Below are 21,712 nucleotides of genomic sequence, written 5' to 3'. Positions count from 1 at the left end.
AGTATTACTAATTAGAATGAGGTCATACTTAAAAGCTTACAGCTATCTATCTATAATTCCAGTAGTGTGTGTGTGTGTGTGTGTGTGTGTGTGTGTGTGTGTGTGTGTGTGTGTGTGTGTGTGTGTGTGTGTGTGTGTGTGTGTGTGTGTGTGTGTGTGTGTGTGTGTGTGTGTGTGTGTGTGTGTGTGTGCGCTGTTTCTCGACAACCACTGGCCCGATGTAATTGAAACTTGCCAGCTATATTGCTGGGGACCTGAGTATGTGCCTTTAAGGTTTGATATTAATTGGACAAGTGGTTCCCAAGTTATGGCCATTTATTTACCAAACCAATGACAGGACACGTTGCTGCGTAGGCGTGGTCGTTGGGGAAGAGATCCTCAGCCACGTTCTCCATTACGGGTTACAACGTACAGACTTGCGGATGGTGATGACTTACTGTATTCTAATAATTTCTCGATTTCTTATGCGCATTTATAGATAAACAGAATGATGCCCCAATCCAGTCGTCATTTACGAGAGCGAAGAAACGGTCTGTGTGGTTGTTTGAAAGTTTTTTTTGGCTTGCACGTATGGCCACGCGCGTACGGGCACGTGAGAGCTAAGGAACGGCCTGTGTGGTTGTTGTTTCTGGCACGTGGTTTGAAATTTATTTATTTGATAATTTTTTTGCACGTACGGCCACACACATATGGGCACGTACTCGTAATTTTTAATGTAAATAAGTGGATCGGCATGCTTCATTCTATTCGCCACACATCGCTGCAGAGTCATACGCATCTTGGACCATGCCTACTTTCTCTGAGAGTGAGGGAAAGGAGGGGGGGTGGTGGTGGATCAGAGGTTGTGGGGGGGATGGGGAAACGGTGGAAGGGGGATGGGGTGGAGAAGGTTGGCCAAATAGATTTTGTGCTCTAACTGAATGTAGACTGTAAATCAGTGGTGAGAAAAAGGTTTATATGTTAGATCAGGGGTTCTCAACCAGGGGGGGTTTTACGGTTTCAGGGGGGGAATTGGGACCACAGATTGGCAGACTCAAACTGTTTAAATATTGATCTTTCCACAAACTACAATTCTACAGATTGTACATAATCTACAAGACATCCCACTTTATTGAATAAGGTGTGATGTCCTGTAGATTTTGTACAATTTGTAGAATTGTAGTTTGTTTTTAATTTAATCTGTGACATTCAATAAAGTTTATTGAATGTCACAGATTAAATTTAAAATAAAGATAAATATTTCACTTTTTTTATCTGTGGAAATATTCCAGTTATCTTTGACTTATTATTGTTTTTTATTCACAGAATTTGGAGCCCATCCTGAGTGTCAAAAAAGAGGGTACAATGATTCATATACTTAATATGGATTCACATCCATAATCAATGGAAAAGAAAGGCCTCAATGTGTTATTTGTAGCAAAGCTTTGTCAAATGATTCTATGAAACCAAAAAAGTTGAAGCAACATTTGCAGAATGTTCATCCTCAACACAAGGACAAGGACCAAAGCTTTTTTGAACGTCATGGGAATGCTCTCAAAAAGATGAAGTTGGATTCAACGGGGGCATTTAAAAACAAATTAACCAAAAGGTTATTGAAGCTTCTTATGTCGCAGCACTGGAGATAGCAAAGCAGAAAAAAAAACCCACATACAATTGGGGAAACTTTGATCAAACCTTGCACACTCAAAATGGTGGAACTTGTGTTGGGAAATGGATTGGAGAAAAAAAACTTGCAGCAGTTTCACTATCAAACAGTACTGTTCAAAGGAGGATCAGTGGCATGGCCATTGACATCAAAGATCAAGTTGTGCAGGAGATCAAGTCTGCAGCATTTGGCTTATTTTCAATTCAACTTGATGAATCGACTGATGTGGCATTGTGTTCCGAGTTGCTGGTGTTTGCAAGATATGTTCACTCAGGTTCATTTAAAGAGGAGTTTCTCTTTTGTTCTCCTCTTGAAACAACTACTGAGGCCTCAGATATTTTGGAAAAGGTTTCATCTTTCTTTGAAGCAGAAAATATTTTGTGGGATAATGACTGTGGGTGCTGTACAGATGGAGTTCCAGTTATGTTGGGGACAAAATCTGGATTTCTCGTTTGTGTGAAAAAGCGAGCTCCAAAAGTGAAAGGCATTCATTGTATGATCCATCGTCAGGCACTGGCCTCAAAAACACTTCCAGCTCCACTAGGGAAGGTTTTGGATCAAACAATTCAAATTGTGAATTTTGTCAAAGGAGGAACTCTCAACTCACAACTTTTCAAGCAGTTATGTATTGACATGGATGCAGGCCATTTGCTTCTTTACCACACGAATGGTTGATGGCTTTCAAGAGGAAATGTAACTGAGCGAGTATTTGAGCTCAGAGATGAGCTCAAATTATTTTTTGAAGTTCAGGGTGAGATGGAATTTTTTGCCTGGCTGGATGATGAGGAATAGATCATGTGCCTTGCCTATTTGGTTGATATTTTTGAGAGGCTGAATAAACTGAATCTTCAGATGCAAGGAAGGAATACAAGCATCATAAAATTCATGGATTCCTTGAAAGCTTTCATGAGCAAGCTGGAAAATTGGAAGAGAAAGGTCAAGATCAAAAATGTTGCAATGTTTGACAAACTGTCATCAATTCTCGTTTCTGGTGGTGAAGACCAAGTGCTTCCAGAATATGCAAAAAATTGAATTTTGCAGCATTTGACAGCACTGCAAAATGAATTCAGCCGATATTTTCCTGAACTCAGTGACAAGGAGTTGGATTTAGTGCGAAATCCATTTAAATTGTCAGTTGAGAAAGTTCCTCATGATTGTCAAGATGAATTTCTGGAGCTGAAGACTGATTCAGGAGCAAGAGTTATGTTCGATGAGAAATCAATCACAGAATTTTGGCCCTTGATGTGAGTGAGATTCCTACCCAAAGGGGGAAGAAAGACCTATCCATGCATTGCTTCCATTGTGTCGACATATCTTTGTGAGTCAGGCTTTTAAACTCTGTTGCAAATGAAAACGAAGCAACGAAGTAGATTGGAGGTTTAAAATGATCCGCGTTGTGTCCTTTCAAGCACTACTCCGCGAATCCAATAATTGGCGAAGAAAAAACAATCACAGGTTTCTCATTGAGTGTAGTCTTCATCAGAATAAAATGAATTGCAATATCCTGGCATTCTATTGAACTTTTTATTTATTGAAGTATGCTTCAGTAACTTTAGGCTGTAAAGTAATTAGTTATGAATATGAAAAAAAAACTACTTTTATTCAAGTTTTAAAATCCATCAACATTTTCTATTGCTATTTTTGTAAAACTCCACTATAAAAATAATCCAAGTAAATGTATATGTACGAATATATAAAAAAAATAAAAGATTTTCTATATTTTATGCATATTATTTGGAATGCACCTTTTGAGTCAGACAATCTTGGAAAGGGGGGAATGACATTCTGACATATGGTGAAAATGATGCATGGGGCAAAAAAGGTTGAGAACCACTGTTAGATGCTCTTTACAGTGTGGGCAACAAAGTAACATCACAAAGTGTACACCTTCATTAATCGGAAAGCAAATGAGGGTTGCAGCATGACAGAGCAGTTTGAAGTCCATTTTATTTAATGGTTCATGATCTCATTTGCAAAGCAGATAAATAATCAAAACATGAACAAAACAAAAAACAGCAATGCAAGCACAAGTGTCCAAAATCTTTGAACGATCAACTTTAAGCAGCCTCCACTTTTACGACTTTTGGATGCGACCTGTTGGGCAACGGACATCATAAGGAGCAAACGCTATAAAATGACAAACTCGAACGGGGCTGGTGAAGCCAAAATTCCAATTCACCTTGTCCTGCTGCTTGGCCATGTCCGCAGTGGAATCGACGTCAGTGAACGCAGTGACTGCTGGAGGAGGGACACCCTTATGTAGAGTGGTTAATAAATAGCCAGAAAATGGGGGCGGCTTTTGTCTGTCAAAAGGCAGAGTTTATCTCATCAATGTTCCACCAATGTACTTGAACGAGATGTCAGGACATGGCATCCATGTGTTGTGATGTAATCTGCAGGTAAATAAAGCAATATGTGGAATAAATTCAACAGATAAACTGAGAAAATTGAATTCATATGGTGTTGATGAAGTGCATGCATGATGGACTAAATGGCCTCCTTTGTGTAAGTTTCATGTCTAAACTTGCACATGCAGTGCAGTATAGAATTGCAGTTGTATAATATTTTACAAAGTTGTTCAAAATAGCCTATGAATGCATCTCTAACGCACAGGATAAGTGATCAGAGCAGGGTGTAACTGAGGATTTCACAATAATATTGTCAAGTAAATGTTACATTTGGAAAGACGAAGGCGCACAATGTCGATGCGTGAACAAAGTGCATACAAGCTTAGTTTCACAGCGGCTTCATTTCTACACCAGCCTCGTGCTTTGTACACACACACACACACACACACACACACACACACACACACACACACACACACACACACACACACAGCGATTTTCTACACACACGCACGTCAACTCCCCCTGAAAAAGAAAAGCTAGAAAAATTCTGGAAAGGAATGTTTGAAGATCGAAAGGAACATAACAAGGAAGCAGAATGGATCCCAGACTTGGAAAAGAAGAAGCAACATCTGGAGGAAATTCCCCCTATGATTATTTAATTTTTTTTAGAAAAGAACTTCAAAAAATGCCAAACTTTCAAACCCCAGGCCAGATGGAATTCCAAACTTCTGGCTAAAACAACTTCATTCTCTCCACAATCACGATTCCAGGACATTCAATGAACTGAACTGATAAAGAGGAAAAAGCAATGGATGAGTGGCTCGTACAAGGAAACCCATTTCTCATGCTGTTATGCCAAAGGCCTTGCACTGGGTGGATGAGGCTCACAAGTGTTGCGATCAAGTTGTGGGTTGAGGGTGCAGTTGTAGTCACCCCCCAGGCACAACAACATGGTTACATCAATGGTGCTTACAAACTCTGCCAACTTGTACAGAAAGGCACCTCTTTCAGAGTTAGCACTAGGACAGTAAACATTTGTCATGCAAATCTTTAGGTTACTACTGACAAATTGCACAGACAGTAAGTAACCTTTGCAAATTTCCTTACAAGTTATCTCCGAAGGCCGGAGTCGAGGATGCAACACTATTGCCACACCAGCCTTGGCCTCAACAAGCGCACTCGAGAGAAAAAGACAACCTTTAAAGATTTTACACCACTCATCCTCAGAAGATTGATTTGTATGCATCTCCTGCAGCATTAGCACATCATTTTTTTCATTTTGGAAGAGCTGAAATACCTGGAGGTGAGACACACAACTGCGGCCTCCATTGATGTTCAGGGATGCTACTTTTATCTCCATTCTGTTTGTCATTCTTGAAGCTCTTTATCAGCCCGAGTAACACATTTCTTTAACCTTTGGAACTGAGGCTCTGACATGTTAGCCTGAGAAGGATCACGAATCGTACTCCTTGCAGTTTTAATGAAATCGTGTAAATTCAGGAAGTAATCTTTGATTTTTACGCATCTTTTCCTGAATGTATCATCCAGGAATTCAATCACATTTTCTTGAGACACTAAGGTTGTGTTGTTTCCCCCTTCATCCTCTTGAAAGCTTAAAGCACTGAAATGTGGGGTAGAAGAGGTTTCATCTGAATCAAGTGCTTCATCTATGGCCTCTCCTATTACTTGTGGAACACTTACTTTTGGCTCAACAGAAAGTTCTGCTCTGTTTACGGACCCCTCCGAATTTGCCTTGTCCATGTCCTTCCCCTCTACAACCCTTACAGCATCATCTGTGAGAGAGGGGTTGACATTTAATTCACAGGGATTTCCCCCTTTATCTATTTCTCCATCACTGTCAGACATAGCTGTTAACTCATCTGAACAAGTTTGGCTAACGGGACAAACACTTAAAACATCCTGAGATACCTCACTGTTCTCTGTGTCCCACTCAGAGTCGGCCAGTGGAACAAGCGAAGTTTCCACATCCACACACGACTCCGGTACCACCAAAGGGTTTCCAATGTCAGACGTTCCTTGGAGGTCCACCGAGCCTGACACGATCTGGACCTTATTCTGCTGTTTAGCAACAAAGGCATCAACATTTGACCGTTTTTGGCCTTTTTTCTTGGTATCCGTAACAGATACCTCCATATCGTCCACACTGTCCTGTACAGTGGATGGCAAAGGAGAGGAAGCAACCACTTTCACTTCCTCGTTTGGTGGGAGTGGATTAATTAAGTCACGATTACACACCCTCTCTCCAACGCCGGTCGGGGTGGACGAGTCCAATTCGTCGAACACCTCAGCCGGTGGGGCTCGGCTCCTGATTCACCTTCTCCCCATTAGTTTGTGGTGAGGAAGAATCGTTCCTCACCGCACCTTCACTTTCTTGCGGTGTAACCGCATTGGGACAAACACTATTCACGTGCCCGTAAGCTTCACACCAAAAACACGTCATAACCTCTGAGGAGGCAAACATTTTATATTCAACCCCGTCGATTTTTACACTGAGTGCAACATTCAGTGTTTTTCCATTTTCAGGTAGTATCATATAAACCACTCTTTTAAAGGACATGACGTGGTTAAATTTATCGATAACATGACGCATCGGCACCATTGAGATCCTCGACACAACCTTACCAAACTTGTTTATCTGGTTACACAAGTCCTGGTTCCTTATAAATGGTGGAATATTATTAATGTTAACTTTAACTGTTGGGGCCTGCAAAGCGAACACAGAGAGGTAAGTGTACGGTTCGATGAACAGGACATGCTCAACCACCGTGACGGCCATGTGTTCCTCCGACACAAACATGACAAACTTCTTATTCATGCGAGAAGCAGCACAAATATTATGTAAACCAACGATGTTACCGATGGCGGAAAGCACATCGTTAAGTTCCACCTCACTGGGAGGGAAACAAAAAACAGCGTGTTTACGAGTTAGTGACTCGAACATCTCGACACGGAAACGTTCACCCACCATTCTAACTCGACAATTTAGTAAACTTTGTCGAGAGAAAATAAAAAGGAGTTTTCACAAACACCAAGAAATCAACGATTAAAGTTGAGAATTAAGAAAGAACACGGTCGCAGTGAACAAGAAAAAAAAACCTCCCCCAGCGGCCATGACAGGCCTTCGGCCTACGATTTTCTTAACACGAGACCGTGGGCTCCCTCTCTCTCTCTCTCTCTTTCTTCTCCAGACAGGAAAAAAAACATGGGAAAAGTCCACAAGTAGAAAACGAACACGTGGGAAACAAAAAAATGGGGAAAGTGGAAACACCAAACAGCACAGCAGAGGAGGGGAACTCACGACACGAAGCAAGGAGTGGCCATGACAGTACACACAACGTACCAACAGAGCAGGGGGCGAGAGAGAGAGAGAGAGAGAGAGAGAGAGAGAGAGAGAGAGAGAGAGAGAAGAGAGAGGAGAGAGATAGATAATGAGGGAGAGAGGAGAGAGGAGAGAGAATGAGGGAGAGAGGAGAGAGAATGAGGGAGAGAGGAGAGAAGAGAGAGAATGAGGGAGAGAGGAGAGAGGAGAGAGAATGAGGGAGAGAGGAGAGAGGAGAGAGAAGAGAGGAGAGAGGAGAGAGATAATGAGGGAGAGAGGAGAGAGAGAAGAGAGAGGAGAGAGATAATGAGGGAGAGAGGAGAGAGGAGAGAGAGGAGAGAGATAATGAGGGAGAGAGGAGAGAGATAATGAGGGAGAGAGGAGAGAGATAATGAGGGAGAGAGGAGAGAGGAGAGAGAGAGGAGAGAGATAATGAGAGGGAGGAGAGAGGAGAGAGGGGAGAGAGGAGAGAGAGGAGAGAGAGGAGAGAGAGGAGAGTGAGGAGAGAGAGGAGAGAGAGGAGAGAGAGGAGAGAGAGGAGAGAGATAATGAGGGAGAGAGATAATGAGGGAGAGAGATAATGAGGGAGAGAGATAATGAGGGAGAAGAGAGGAGAGAGGGACTTTTTAATCTTTTTATTACAAAACAATATATATATATATATATATATATATATATATATATATATATATATATATATATATATATATATATGTGTGCCAGTCAGTGAAAAGATACTAAATTTAGTGGCAGTACATTAATATTTACAACAATTCAATGTAAACAAAAAATACTCAAAACTCAATAATACATTCCAAAACAATCAAAAACTAGAGTAATTCGACTGCGCGCAGTCAACAGGTATGCCTCCGCTCTCCCGCAGAAACACTTGAGTATTGCATATTTGACCCTTGACCTTTATCATATCTGGCCCAAAATCTAATCAGTTAATTGCGCTGTCTAACTTTACCTTTGTACCAAGTTTGATGAAATTCTGTCCAATATTTCTTGAGTTAGGGCGTAAACAGTAAAATATCAGAGTTTGACCTTGACCTTTATCACATCTGGCCCAAAATCTGATCACTTAATTGCCCTGTCTTACTTTACCTTTTTACCAAGTGTGATGAAGTTCTACAATTTGCTTCTTGAGTCATCGCGAAAATGAAAATCCGGACAGACGGACAGACAACCCGGAAACATAATGCCTCCGGCACCCTTGGTGCGGAGGCATAAAAATTACGGCTGCTGAATCACATGACCGATGTCATCAGTTTTTTTTTCCCCCACCATACAATTTCACCCTCAAATTTTCATACCGATTGCATCAAGTGTTCAAAGTATGCAATTATGACATCATAACGAAGCCACCTATGAATCAATTTCCTTTTTTCAACATTGCTGCCACATCACGTGACTTATGTCATTATTATCATTAAAACTTTAACATGAGTCATCGCACCAATGGTGAAATTTGTGACTCAATCAGATAAGCGGTTGCAGAAAAAAAAAAAAGAGAGAAGATTAGCACGGACAGACAATCCGAAAAATCATGACGCCTCTGACAACTTCGTCAGTGGAGGCATAAAAAAAAATTCTTGCATACAGATCTTCACCCAAGTCGAATCGATTCGTCCTCGTAAAATATACTCAACCTGTCCACCAAGGTCTCTCTGAATCACTCCACAACTTTTTGAGAAATCCTGCTCATAGACAAACATACAGGGGTGAAAACATAACCTCCGTCCACCTTCTGTGGCAAAGGTAATAATATAACGAGAGGAAACATATAATAAACAATTGAACATTCCACGAGCTGCAATTTGATTGGTCATGACGACGTAAAATGCTTTAAGATATTTGTCCAAGTACTGTGACACGGTGGTTTTGAAAGTGCCAAAAAGGTGATTTGTGCTCTGCAGTTTTCAAGAATACCATTTAATTGAAGTAAAATAAAGGTTTTAAAGGTCATATTAAAAAAATAAAAAAATAAACCAATGTCATCCGCAGGGTGACCAATATCTTGCCAAAAGGTGACCACGTGTGACTTCTTTTAGGTCACACTGAGGTGAACAGAGCTGCTATCCACCAGGAGCGACTCCTTGAGGAATATCTGCCTACGAGAGATTCCGATGAGAATCGTTCTACAGAGTAACCATGAAAAATATGTGTTTGCCTCATAATGTCACCAAATGACGTCATAATGTCTCAAGCTTGACATATCTAGAAAGCACTCATCGAGGTGTTCAATTTGAGGTACTACACAATATGGTTCCTAAAACTTGAAAATTTCACCTTGGGGTCAAATATGTTTGACCTCAGGTGCTAGCCATGAAGGTCAAGGCCAATTGCCACCAAAATTTAATCAGCTGAGCACCAGACCATGAACTATATTCCCATGAAGTTTGAAGACGATCCGATCAAAATTACTCAAAAAATAAGGGTTTTGTCGACTCCCCTGATTTGCGACAAAGTGACCTTGACCTTTGACCTTCAAAATTTTGTGCACTGAAAGGGACCTCTATAGGCCTCTGATACGCGAAGTTACAAAAATTTCCGATGATAACTGTGCTCTGCAGAATTTTTTATACGTGATTACAGACAAACAAACAAAAAAACATACAAGCTGACTAACATATCTTGCAAAAACTTCGTTTTGGCAAGATAATAAATTAACCTGCAGAAGTTTACCACCGTTTACGCAGCGCCTTTTGGAACACCTTACATTAGTTACTGGTGCCTGTTGTTTATGTCCTTTATGACGTCCTTAAAAACAGTAAGTTTCCTGTTTTGAATGATTTTCAATTTTGTTTCTTTGCCAGACAGGCAACAAACTAAAACAATTATCTCCTCTCTGCACATGTGCGATCGGGACGAATTCAGAGCCAAAGTACTGTTGAACCAAAGGTTCGTTTTCTCATGCATGTTCAAAATACAACATTCAATTTCAATTAAATAGTTCCTCAATCATTAACTGACATTTGTAGACAGACATAAACCAATTGCTTAACCTTGCATTTCGCTTCACATGCGTGGGGTAACTACATATTTCAATATGCAATGACACCTCCTAGAAACAACCCAAAGTTTAAGTCGATTGACCAAAGGGGCATTTTGCCAATAAAGCATAGGATAAGGGGAAATCCACAGGTGAAGAGGATAGTGCACTGGGAGATGAGAGCGAATACGAGAAACAGTGGATGAAAAGCCTACACTGAAGACAATGATGGCAAATAACTGCGTAGTTAACATGCAGCGGAATCACACGATGGCTAAATTGGAATGACGAGAAGAGCATGCGGTAGAGCGCATACCTCTGCCAAGCTGATTAGTTTGCATTTGTATCCCACTGATAGACCAGATCTGGATTTGAACCTGAATCGAAATTTAATTGGCTTGCTCTTGTCACTTAACTCATCCACCAAGATTCATCCAAATCCATCCCTAAACTTTTAGAGATATCATGCTACATATCATTGAATGGTGAAGAATCAATTTTTTTTTAAAAAAGAAATCTCGCATCCAGATTCAGATCTTTTCCAAAATCGAATCATTTTGTCAGTGTCACATACCCATGCACTCCACCAAATTTCGTCCGAATAAGTCCACAACTTTTTGAGATATCCTGTTCACAAACAGACAGATGGGAAAACAACCTCCAACCACTTTCGGTGGCAGAGGAAATTAAAATTGGCCAATCATTTTAAAGAAATTTTGAGGTCTGCCTCATGAAGGCTCTGAAAGACTTGTAATGACAAGATGATTTGCAGTCAAAGGATATGATGAATTTTAGAAACCACCTACAGTGATGTCGTCTACCTACAGTGAAGTTAGGTAAAAACCACCTACAGTGAAGTTAATTCAGTGATGTCGTCAGACCTTTCGGGCATTCACATAAGGCACTTTTTGCTCCCCCCCCCCCCTTTGGCCTCTCTGGAATGAACCCATCCATAATTCTTTGGAGGAATTAACCCATCTGTAATTATTGGGGTTGAATCGACCAGTCTAATTCTTGGAGTAAATTAACCAGTCCGTAAGGATGCGTTCTTCACTCATACCACTAGGTCAGGGGTTGTCAACCTATGCCTCTTCTCTACGATCCCAATGTGACTTGTAGAGCCTCAAAGTTTATCGCTGCAAATGTACATATAAAGATCAGATAAACAAGCCTAACACTTATTTCAAAATATTACCATATTTGTTCATAAAACACATTTACAAATGACTGTGGGCTTTAATTTTGTGGTGTATATTCATCAAATTTAGATCCACCTCCCATCCTACACACTCATGTTGTTGTTCGTTTGTTTATTGCCCCTGGCCTGTCCCATAATGGCATTTGTGGCCTGGTTTTATTTCGCAGCTGCTCGTGACGTTTACATTCGATCTACTAATATCGATTAAGTCTCGTTTTGTAATCTTTCGCAGACACAGCCCTTTGTTCAAGTTCATAATTCGTCCCCGTGGAACTTGTGCGGAAGCACTGGACTTGACAGCGATTCCAAGCATCTCAGTTGGAGATCTATCGATAGAAGTTGCAGACTTCAAGGAATGGAACATTTTGGCAGAAAAATTTTGCACTCTCAATTCAAACTTGGAAAGTCTTCATCGGCAACACGCAAAATTAGCAAAGCTGCACAACTGGACTGATTTGAAGAAATTACTGCAAGAGGATAACCTAATTATGCAAACTTGGAATGAACTTATACTTACATAGAGCACAATGCAGGATGTCACCTTTGCTCCATTAACAATGTTTGGATGTACCTGCACGTGCGAGCAGGCATTCTCCCTATTGCATCAATTACATTAAAAACAATTTACGCTCAACATTAACAGAAGAAAGTCTTAATGCCTACATGAAGCTCAAGTTGACCACCTATGAACTGGACGTTAAGGAAATCAGCAAAACGATGGAGCTCAGCAGAATTCCCATTCAAAAACGGCAATCTTCTTCTTCTTCTTCTTACGAACCGTTGTGCTTTTCAACGCACAGAGCCAAAAAGAGATTTCTCCATCCTGCTCGGTTTTGAGCAATTCCTGGCATACTTCTGACTGAAGTTAATTTATAACACTTCACATGTTTCTTGGCCTCTCCCTCCCCCTCTCCCTCTCCATTGGTGTCCAAACATCCCTTCTCTAGTCAGATGTCCCTCTTGTTTTCTCATTACCCGGCCTACCCATCGCCATCTTAGTTCTTTGGAAATATTTTTAAACATCTATGACAGAAGACCTTACATCAGTTTGCATTCCATTTCCCCGCTCGTTTTTCCAAGTCTCTGCACCATATCATAACACCGACTTGAATTTGGAATTGAATCGTTTCATCTTCGTTTTTACTGAAACTTATCTGGAATTCCAAATCTTTAACAAAGAGTCAGGCATTGCTTGAGCTTTGCTTGAACAGAAAACACTAATGGAGGTGAAATGGTAAATTTTAATTGGTTCAGGAACGCCAGCTAGAGTGACCACTATATTCGTTATGTCTGTGTGTCTGTCTGTCTGTCCAGAGCATAACTCCATGGACTTTGATCCGATCTTGATGAAACTTGGTTATGTGTTCGATATCAATGTCTAGTTGTGTTTTCCTGGATGAGGGCATGCTACGCCCATTGTGGGCGGAGCCACGCCCAAAAAAATAGCCATTTTTTTAGGGGGTAGTCGGATTAAAAATCTATCTTCTCCGAGGGAATTGACTGAATGGAATGGGTTCTTCGGTATTTGAATAGCAAAATGAATTATCGAAAACTTGTCATCCGATTTTTCATTTTCGTCCCAAGGTCAAGGTCACAAGGTCAAAAACTTAGAAAATTGCAAATTTTGACATAAAAATCATACGACCGCCCAAACTTTGAGAGCGAGTATGACAATATTTTTTGTGCATAATCTTGAGGTCATTCCCCACCTAAAGTCTAGAAACCATTTTGCTCTATCTCGAACATCTTACCCGTGGCGCCCCCTTCAAGTTTGTTTTTACGCTGATTTCATCAAAGTATGGATAATCCGAGGAGTGCGAAATGCCATATGAACTATAATGACGTTATATTGTTCCTGGAATATTCCAGAGGAAGTTTTGCACCAAAGGTCATAATCCTTAACCTTTGACCTTTAAAGGTCAGAAAGGTCAAATTTTCAAAGTTGTGGGAATTTTTCCGGGTTTTCGACCTTCTTCGACGAACTAACTCCAATAAGCTATAGCACGTATCCTGTTTCCTTATTTTAATGTCCACAACATTGTTTTGTGACCTTTAAAGGTTATGCAAAGGTCAAATATTGAAAGTTGTTGAACGAAACCGGGTTTTCGACATTTTGCAGCTAATAACCTGTCACCCGTACCACATCCTGTTGATTATTTTTATAACTTGGTCAAAAATTATCACATTGTCTCATCCTTGACTTCTGAAACAATCTACATCGGCTTGTAGCGTGGTATTGTGTACACTGTGGTCCTGAATGAGGAGAAAGCTTAGAAATTGAACCCTGTTTTAATAAGATAAACAATCTTAATCTACTACATAAATGGCAGTCCTTCTGTCTGTCTGTCTGTTTGTTTGTTTGTAACCAATAAGCTCCGAGACCAGTGAACCGATCTTGATGAAATTTTACACACATATAGACCTAACATTCAGCTCCAGGATGCGCTAAGTGGCTTTCCATAAAAATGAAATATATATATATATATATATATATATATATATATATATATATATATATATATATAAAAAATAAAAAAATTAATTCCATTTAAAAAAAAGGCTTTCGAATAGTGCGCCAGCGTGTTAATTGTAACAAAAGGCTTCATGGTTAAAAACGCTAAGGTTTTTTGAAATACAAAATTCGTTGACTTTTTAAACATACACATTCTCCTCCTATTATTTGAATTCTCGAACTGCACACGCATGGCAACAGCTAACTGCTGATAGATCTGCTCATGAAAAAGCCAGGCAAGTGGAGTCAGCTGCAGAGAGAGAGGGAGATAGAGAGATAGAGATAGAGATAGAGATAGAGATAGAGATAGAGATAGAGATAGAGATAGAGATAGAGATAGAGATAGAGATAGAGATAGAGATAGAGATAGAGATAGAGATAGAGATAGAGATAGAGATAGAGATAGAGATAGAGATAGAGAGAGAGAGAGTGTCTTACTGCAAATAGAGATTCACACCGACGGGCAAGAGAATCACAAAACTCACGTTCCAGCTTTCTAGGTACCGGTTTTGGCAGGACATCAAGGACAGTTGTCACTGCTGCTATAAACATTGAGTGGCTCAAGGCCGCCTTCAAGTATGACCTCTCTGAGGATTACGGCAGGATAAAGCCTTCCTTCCATAAATCTGAGGAATAAAAGAAGCCTTCCTAATTTTCTCCATACAACCAATGCCTCAGTCTAACTAGCGTGAGGAAAATAGGGCAAATTTCCCGGGTATTACCGGGTACTTCAGCTAGTGTTATATAATGCCCAAGTATCTGTGCTTTCAGAAAATGTACACTTTGCTTTGAGTCCTATGGATATAGTTGCTTACAAAGCATGTTTTTTATCCAAACAGACTATTTTTCCATTTTTATAGCTCATTTTTAAGAAATGGGTCACATGCATGATTGTATATGTTGTCCAAAATTGTTAAAAATGCATTTTTTTTGTTTGATATACATCATTATACATAAGAATAGAACAATTCCTCGAAACAGTGCATTTATTATGACCTTCTGCATATCTTGGCACCTTCAAATGTGTAAAATCTCAGATTTTGCAAAATTCCCCCCAGTCATAGTGAAGCTTACAAAATCTTATTCCAGAAATTTGAAATGCATCTGATAGAACATCTTAAATAGCAATTTACTTCTGCATAAAGTTATGATTTAAAATGGCAAGTTTCAACATGGATCATTACGACATACCAGTTTTTAGGTTCACTTCCATCATTGGGTCAAAAATGTAAGGAAGTACGTAACAAATTGCATTTACCAAGCTGCTACAAAAGTACTGGTAGCTATAAGCTTGATTTTATAACCATAAAATAAGTTTACCAAGATGGCCCTATGATATAAAAATCAATACCAAAGGCCAGTTTGTGTTCAGTATACAGAACATCAAAGGTCGTTAGGAAGTACGTAACGTTTTAAAGAAATCTGCACTTTTAATCCTAAGATGTTAGTTTGGTTCCTCACAGCATGTATTTCTATGGTTAAGTTTATGTGCATATATATTTATGACCTGAATGAACACTGATCAATTTGTTAATTTCATATGACCTTGACCTCTTTGCTCAAGGTCAAATATCAGGTAAACAAAATATTCTCCATAAATGTGGTTTCCAATTAGTGTATAATACATATCTAAGCCATCAGACCAATTTTAGAATGATATGAGTGGTTCCTTGATACAGATAATTGATAACCAACTTTGACCCTGTCAGAGCAATAGAAGGAGGAAGAATTAAGCTCTGCCCAAATAGATCCTGAATCCCCATGATGTTGGCTAACAAATGATATGCAAAACTTAATCATACAATGACTTTCATTTTTTGGTCCCCCCCCCCCCCCCGTGTCCTAAATGTGTACATAATACCTTTCTGCAAGCTCACAGTCAAATACTGCTCGTGAACCATCGTCGTCTCGACTTGTTTTTGCACTATTTCATAATTACACTTCCCACAACGAAGTTGGCAACGTTAACTGCGTGTTCCAATTGTACGATTGGCTCTTTGTGCACAAAAAAATGTTTCCGAGCCCCGGCCTCCCCTTTCCTCACTGGCCTCCCCTTTCCTTTACTCCCTCTATACAGTCTCCAATGAAGCTCATCCCATTGTCCGCTTCACGTTTTCAAGCAGATCCTGTGCATCTGCAACTACGTGCGTGAACACATCATGACATTCCATTATTTACATGTGAATAAAGCCCGATTTATCCGTCCCAGTCCTACCTCAGCTTCAACGCACCAACTTCCACAGCCTTTCCCTCAGCCGACACGTGCGAACCCGAACGCCACTCGGCGGGAAACACCACTCAAGCCTTTTGCAGGAAACGACGATCGGCAAACACAGGAAAAGGACAAAGTTGCTTCGTACGAGCTGAAGTAATTTATACGTTGCTGCTGAAAACGCGTTTCGACACGAGAATCGAGAACTACACACACAAGGTGTTCGGGAGTCGCTTTTGTACAAAAATAAACCCACTTCGACCAAGCAAACAGCGTTGTTTATGCATTTAAACTTGTTCAACGTTAAATAAACGTTGGACAACACGTGAACCCCCTCACAAGGAACATTGAACGCAGGAGGAGGATGTTCGGCCCATGAATAAAGCCTGCTCTGTGATTGCCAACACGTGGTCGTTTGTTCATGGTCGTTCCTTTTAAAATGCTGAACGTCAAGCAAGGAAACATCACGCAATGTTTTATAATGTTTAGTATGACTGTCGGGATTCGAACCACCGACCTGCCAGACTTCGAGACTTCGAGCGGCCAGACTTGCTTTGTGGAAGCGTTTTATGACATCACGGGTCATTTATTTACATGAACAAAACTGAGTCCAAGATTCCGACGCAACCAATCAGAAAGTGCGAACTCCGAACACATGACTCGTCACCACTCACCACTTCACTGCAGTTCCCATGATAAAGGGATGGGATTCATAGACATTGAATTGCCTTTTATGTTGAAAACACGTTTTGGGGTAAAAGTGTAAAATCAACTTTAATTATTTTTCAACCACATCGGGAAGTGTCCACCCTCATAAAGAAAGAGAAATCAAGCACAGTGTAAAAAAAAATATATATATATATATATATATATATATATATATATATGTATGTATACACTACCAGTCAAAAGTTTTAGAACAGCCCCATTTTTCAATTTTACTGAAATTTAAGCAGTTTAAGTCCAGTGAATAACCTGAAATGGTACAAATGTAAGTGGTAAATTGACAGAAGTTAAAAAAAAATCATAATAATAATAACAATAATAAGTTCAGGTTACCAAAACCTGAAAAATAATGCAAATTTCAGAGTTGTTAAAAAAGGCCCTTTTCAGGGAACAAGTAATGGGTTAGCAACTGCAGCTGTTCTGCAGCAATGGAAGTAAATTAAGCCTTGAAATTTGATGCAAACAATTCCTACAGGTGTCCCAACTTTTGTGGATTAATTAGAAACCCTCTGTCTGTATAAAAGCAGTGTTGGAACAGACTGTGTTGCTACACCATCGGAAGCATTATTTTGACAGTATTGCACTGCAGGAAGTAGTATATTGCTATCATAATGGCGAGAAAAATACAATTAACAAAGGAAGGAAGACAGACAGACGATAATAACACTTAAAAGTGTAGGACTTTCCTTCAGAGAAATTGCAAAGAAGCCAAGGTGTCAGTGAGTACAGTTTCCGATGCCATCAAAAGGCACTTGGAAACTGGAGGAAACTCTGACAGGAAGAGGTCTGGCAGACCCCAAGCCACAACACAATCAGAAGACAAGTTTCTGAGAATCAACAGCTTGTGTGATAGGCGGCTTACAGGAGAACAGCTTCAAGCACAGCTTAACACTGGTCAAAGTAAGGAAGTGTTAGTTTCAACTGTGAAGAGAAGACTTCGAGCTGTAGGTTTGACAGGTCAAGTGGCAGCAAGAAAGCCATTGCTAAGATGGTAAAATAAGAAAAAGAGGCTTGCCTGGGCCATGAAGCACCGCCAGTGGACTCCTGAAAACTGGAAGATGGTCTTATGGACCGATGAATCAAAATTTGAAATCTTCGGTTCATCACGCAGGGTTTTTGTACGTCGTCGAGTTGGCAAAAGGATGGTTTCTCAGTGTGTGCCACCAACTGTCAAATATGTAGGAAGAAGCGTGATGATCTGGGGCTCTTTTGCTGGATCCAGAGTCGGCGACTTGCACAGAGTGACTGGAACCCTGAACCAAAAGGGCTACCAGAGCATTTTGCAGCACCATGCAATACCCTCTGGTCTATGCCGAGTTGGTCAGGGGTTCATCCTACAGCAAGATAACGACCCAAAACATTCCTCCAGGCTATGTCAGGACTTCCTTAGAAGAAAAGAACAAGACGGTAGGTTTCAAATCATGGAATGGCCAGCACAGTCTCCAGACTTAAATCCCATTGAGCTGGTTTGGGATGAACTGGATAGAAGGATGAAAGCAAAGTAACCTTCAAATGCAACACATTTGTGGGAACTTCTGCAACAGTGTTGGGAAGAACTTTCCGAACAATATTTGATTTCCATTGTAGAAAGAATGCCACAAGTATGTTCGGCTGTTATATCTGCCAAAGGTGGCTACTTTGATGAGTCAAAATTTTAGATTAAATTTTGTTCAACAAAACGATTCCATGATTTCTTTTTTTTATCTACAATTGTTTATTTGTTCTATGCTTGAATTTCAGAGTACATTGAAATATTAAACTGATTAAATTGCAGTAAAAACTCGAAAAATGGGGGTGTTCTAAAACTTCAGGTAAGGTGCTGAAGCTTCAGGGTCAATTAGAAGGTGCAAAAAGGCAAGGTAAGGATGCGGTAGCATCAGCGCCAGCACCTAGCAAGATAACAGGACATGGCTCATCGTGTGTCCCGGTGCCTGCAGCACCGAGGCAAGGGTACTCTTGCATCAATACAGTACCATTGAGACCCCAACCCCCGGCATATCAACCGCTGAGACGACCTCAGTCAGCTGCACAGTATCAGCTGTTTATAATGTATGTGTGGGGGAAAGTAAAATACCTCAAGGAGCTGTGCGCCCCGTCCCCACTTATCCCATGCGAGAAATTCTTCCAGGTATGCCAGCAGTACCAGCGGGGGATTGGGTTCAAGGAAGAGGCACGCAAGCCACAGTAGTGGTATATCTACCGTTTAAAGAACAGGAACTGAGATGAATGCGTGACAGAATTTTGGAATGTAAAAATGAACCGCAGATGATCCGTGATTTGATTGCCCAATGGATAGAAACACACCGATGTACGCACCGATATATCGGCATCATGTACAAGGTGATACACTCACCTGCAGTGTGGAGAGGTTGCGTCAAAACGAAGCAGAATTTGGCTCATGATCGCTGCAGCTGAAAATAACAAAAAAAAAGGTGAGGTGGGAGGCTAGAACACACCCTGGTGTGAATTTGCCTGCTTGTTAGGCAGTGTGCGAGATTTGCCTGGCAAGGGAGAAAATAACCTGGAGGCAGCTCGTCTTTGAAATAGTGGACAAACTGGTTTGGGAAGAGAATTTTTATTTTTGTTGTTGTAAAAATTAATGTACAGTACATGTGTTTGCCTTCTTTTGAAAAATTCATTCAGGTCTGGAGCTCTGCTTTCACACTGTGTACTTTCCAGTGTGTTCCTCTCGTTTATCCATGCGTTGGTCATCATTCTGTGTGAGCAATGCTACATGGAATTGGGAATATGTACGAGCTGATTCCCTTCATGTTCTTGAAGTATATCTGGGCTTTGTTGAAAACTTTCAGATGTCTCTCCTCACTTGTCTTGCAGCCTTTCATTTCAGGAGAGCACGTAACAGTTTACACAATGCCTAATTTTTCATACAGATAAACGTTTAACAGTGTCAAGCAACAGCTGTAACATAAAGACATCAATCGGAAACTTGAGAAATAACATATTTGTTGGCATTCGCAGGACCAATACAAATGTGGGATTAATTAAACGACAACTATATATAATCAATGAAGACCACCAATCAAAAGTTAAATTGTGGGTCGACACCTTGAGTGGCTCAAGAGGAAAACGGATGACATGAAGGCGTCCGGTTTTCGTATCAATATATGACAGAGGACACTGGACAGAGTAGTCAAAAACATGACTGTCCTCAATAAAACCGGACTAATGTCCACCCTACCTGCAACCCATGCCGACAGCAAGCAGACTTTTTGGAACGCCGGCCGCATGATCAGTGAGATGTTTGGCAACGATTTTTAGATCCTCGTGGAGGATCTCTAAGTCTTACTCACGTTGTTGTTCTTCATCTTCTTCTTGTGGACTTTTTTAGATCCTCGTGGAGGATCTCTAAGTCTAACTGACGTTGTTGCTCTTCATCTTCTTCTTGTGGACTTTTTTTAGATCCTCGTGGAGGATCTCTAAGTCTTACTCACGTTGTTGTTCTTCATCTTCTTCTTGTGGACTTTTTTAGATCCTCGTGGAGGATCTCTAAGTCTTACTCACGTTTTTGTTCTTCATCTTCTTCTTGTGGACTTTTTTTAGATCCTCGTGGAGGATCTCGAAGTCTTACTCATGTTGTTGTTCTTCATCTTCTTCTTGTGGACTTTTTAGATCCTCGTGGAGGATCTCGAAGTCTTACTCACATTGTTCTTCTTAATCTTCTTCTTGTGGACTTTTTAGATCCTCGTGGAGGATCTCGAAGTCTTTCTCACGTTGTTGTTGTTCTTCATCTTCTTCTTGTGGACTTTTTAGATCCTCGTGGAGGATCTCGAAGTCTTACTGACGTTGTTGTTCTTCATCTTCTTCTTGTGGACTTTTTTAGATCCTCGTGGAGGATCTCGAAGTCTTACTCACATTGTTGTTCTTTATCTTCTTCTTGTGGACTTTTTTGTTTCACAGCCTCCAGTTTTCATGAAAACTTCCTGAGACTTGGCATATAAATGTAAAAATACCCTGCGCAGACAGTAACCATCTCCGATTTTGAAAATTCCTCCTAGAAAAAAAGTTATGACGTCAAAATATCTCCGCTAATGGAAATCGGCAAAAAAATTATCTCCGAAACTTGGCAAGCTTTTTGAATTCTGTTTGCGGGAATCGAACAGGGCATTAGCAGAGATGAATTACCGCATATATGATACATCACTATGACGTCATATCAATTTTTATGACGTCATTCCTATTTTTTGACATTTTTTGTTTCACAACCCAGAGTTTTCATCGGATCTTCGTGAAACTTGCCATGCATATGCAGAAAGCCCATGCGCAGACAGTAACCATCTACAATTTTGGAAGTTCTTCCAAGAAAAAAAGTTGACATTATAATATCGCCGCTAATGGAAATCGCCTATACCATTATCTCCGAAACTAGGCAAGCTGTTTGAATTTTGTTTGCTGGAATCAAGCCGGGCATTAGCACAGATAATTATTTATCGCAAACCTGATACATCACAATGACGTCATATTCGTTTTTATGACGTCATCATTAAGAGGACGAGGATCTCAGCTCATTCGAGCTTGTTTTATCCAAGACATTTACTGACTGAAGAGTAAAGCAAAATTGGTCTGTAATCCGATTAATTGTGAGTTACCATAAGCGGCTAGCTATCGCTTTCAAAGCCAGTCGTTCCAGATCAACCGCTTTGCTAGCCGCTCGGCAAGTGGAGCAAGCGATTAATAAGAGAGGTGCTTGCATCGGTTGGAGTGAACAAAAATGG

At 40.4% G+C, this 21,712-nt stretch overlaps 1 protein-coding gene across 4 annotated transcripts in view; it reads right to left on the bottom strand.

Annotated features, from left to right (window-relative positions):
* LOC147028120 (solute carrier family 2, facilitated glucose transporter member 1-like) overlaps positions 1 to 19,458 on the bottom strand; it is a 120,522-nt gene extending 101,064 nt beyond the window's left edge. For 2 of the 4 annotated variants that reach the window (XM_085878210.1, XM_085878211.1), the window contains exon 1: positions 3,825 to 4,032. In XM_085878210.1, coding sequence (XP_085734336.1) covers positions 3,825 to 3,845 — 21 coding nt within the window. In that variant the 5' untranslated portion in view covers positions 3,846 to 4,032. Of the gene's footprint in view, positions 1 to 3,824; positions 4,033 to 19,053; positions 19,075 to 19,332 lie in introns of those variants that run through there. The other 2 variants (XM_085878214.1, XM_085878215.1) reach the window with 2 other exon arrangements.
* Between the last annotated feature and the right edge of the window lie 2,254 nt (positions 19,459 to 21,712).

This window comes from Eptatretus burgeri, chromosome 4 (genome assembly GCF_056783735.1).
Source record: "Eptatretus burgeri isolate ZD-2024b chromosome 4, Ebu_testis_v1, whole genome shotgun sequence".
Taxonomy (NCBI): domain Eukaryota; kingdom Metazoa; phylum Chordata; class Myxini; order Myxiniformes; family Myxinidae; genus Eptatretus; species Eptatretus burgeri.
This window is presented reverse-complemented; position numbering and strand designations above follow the sequence as displayed.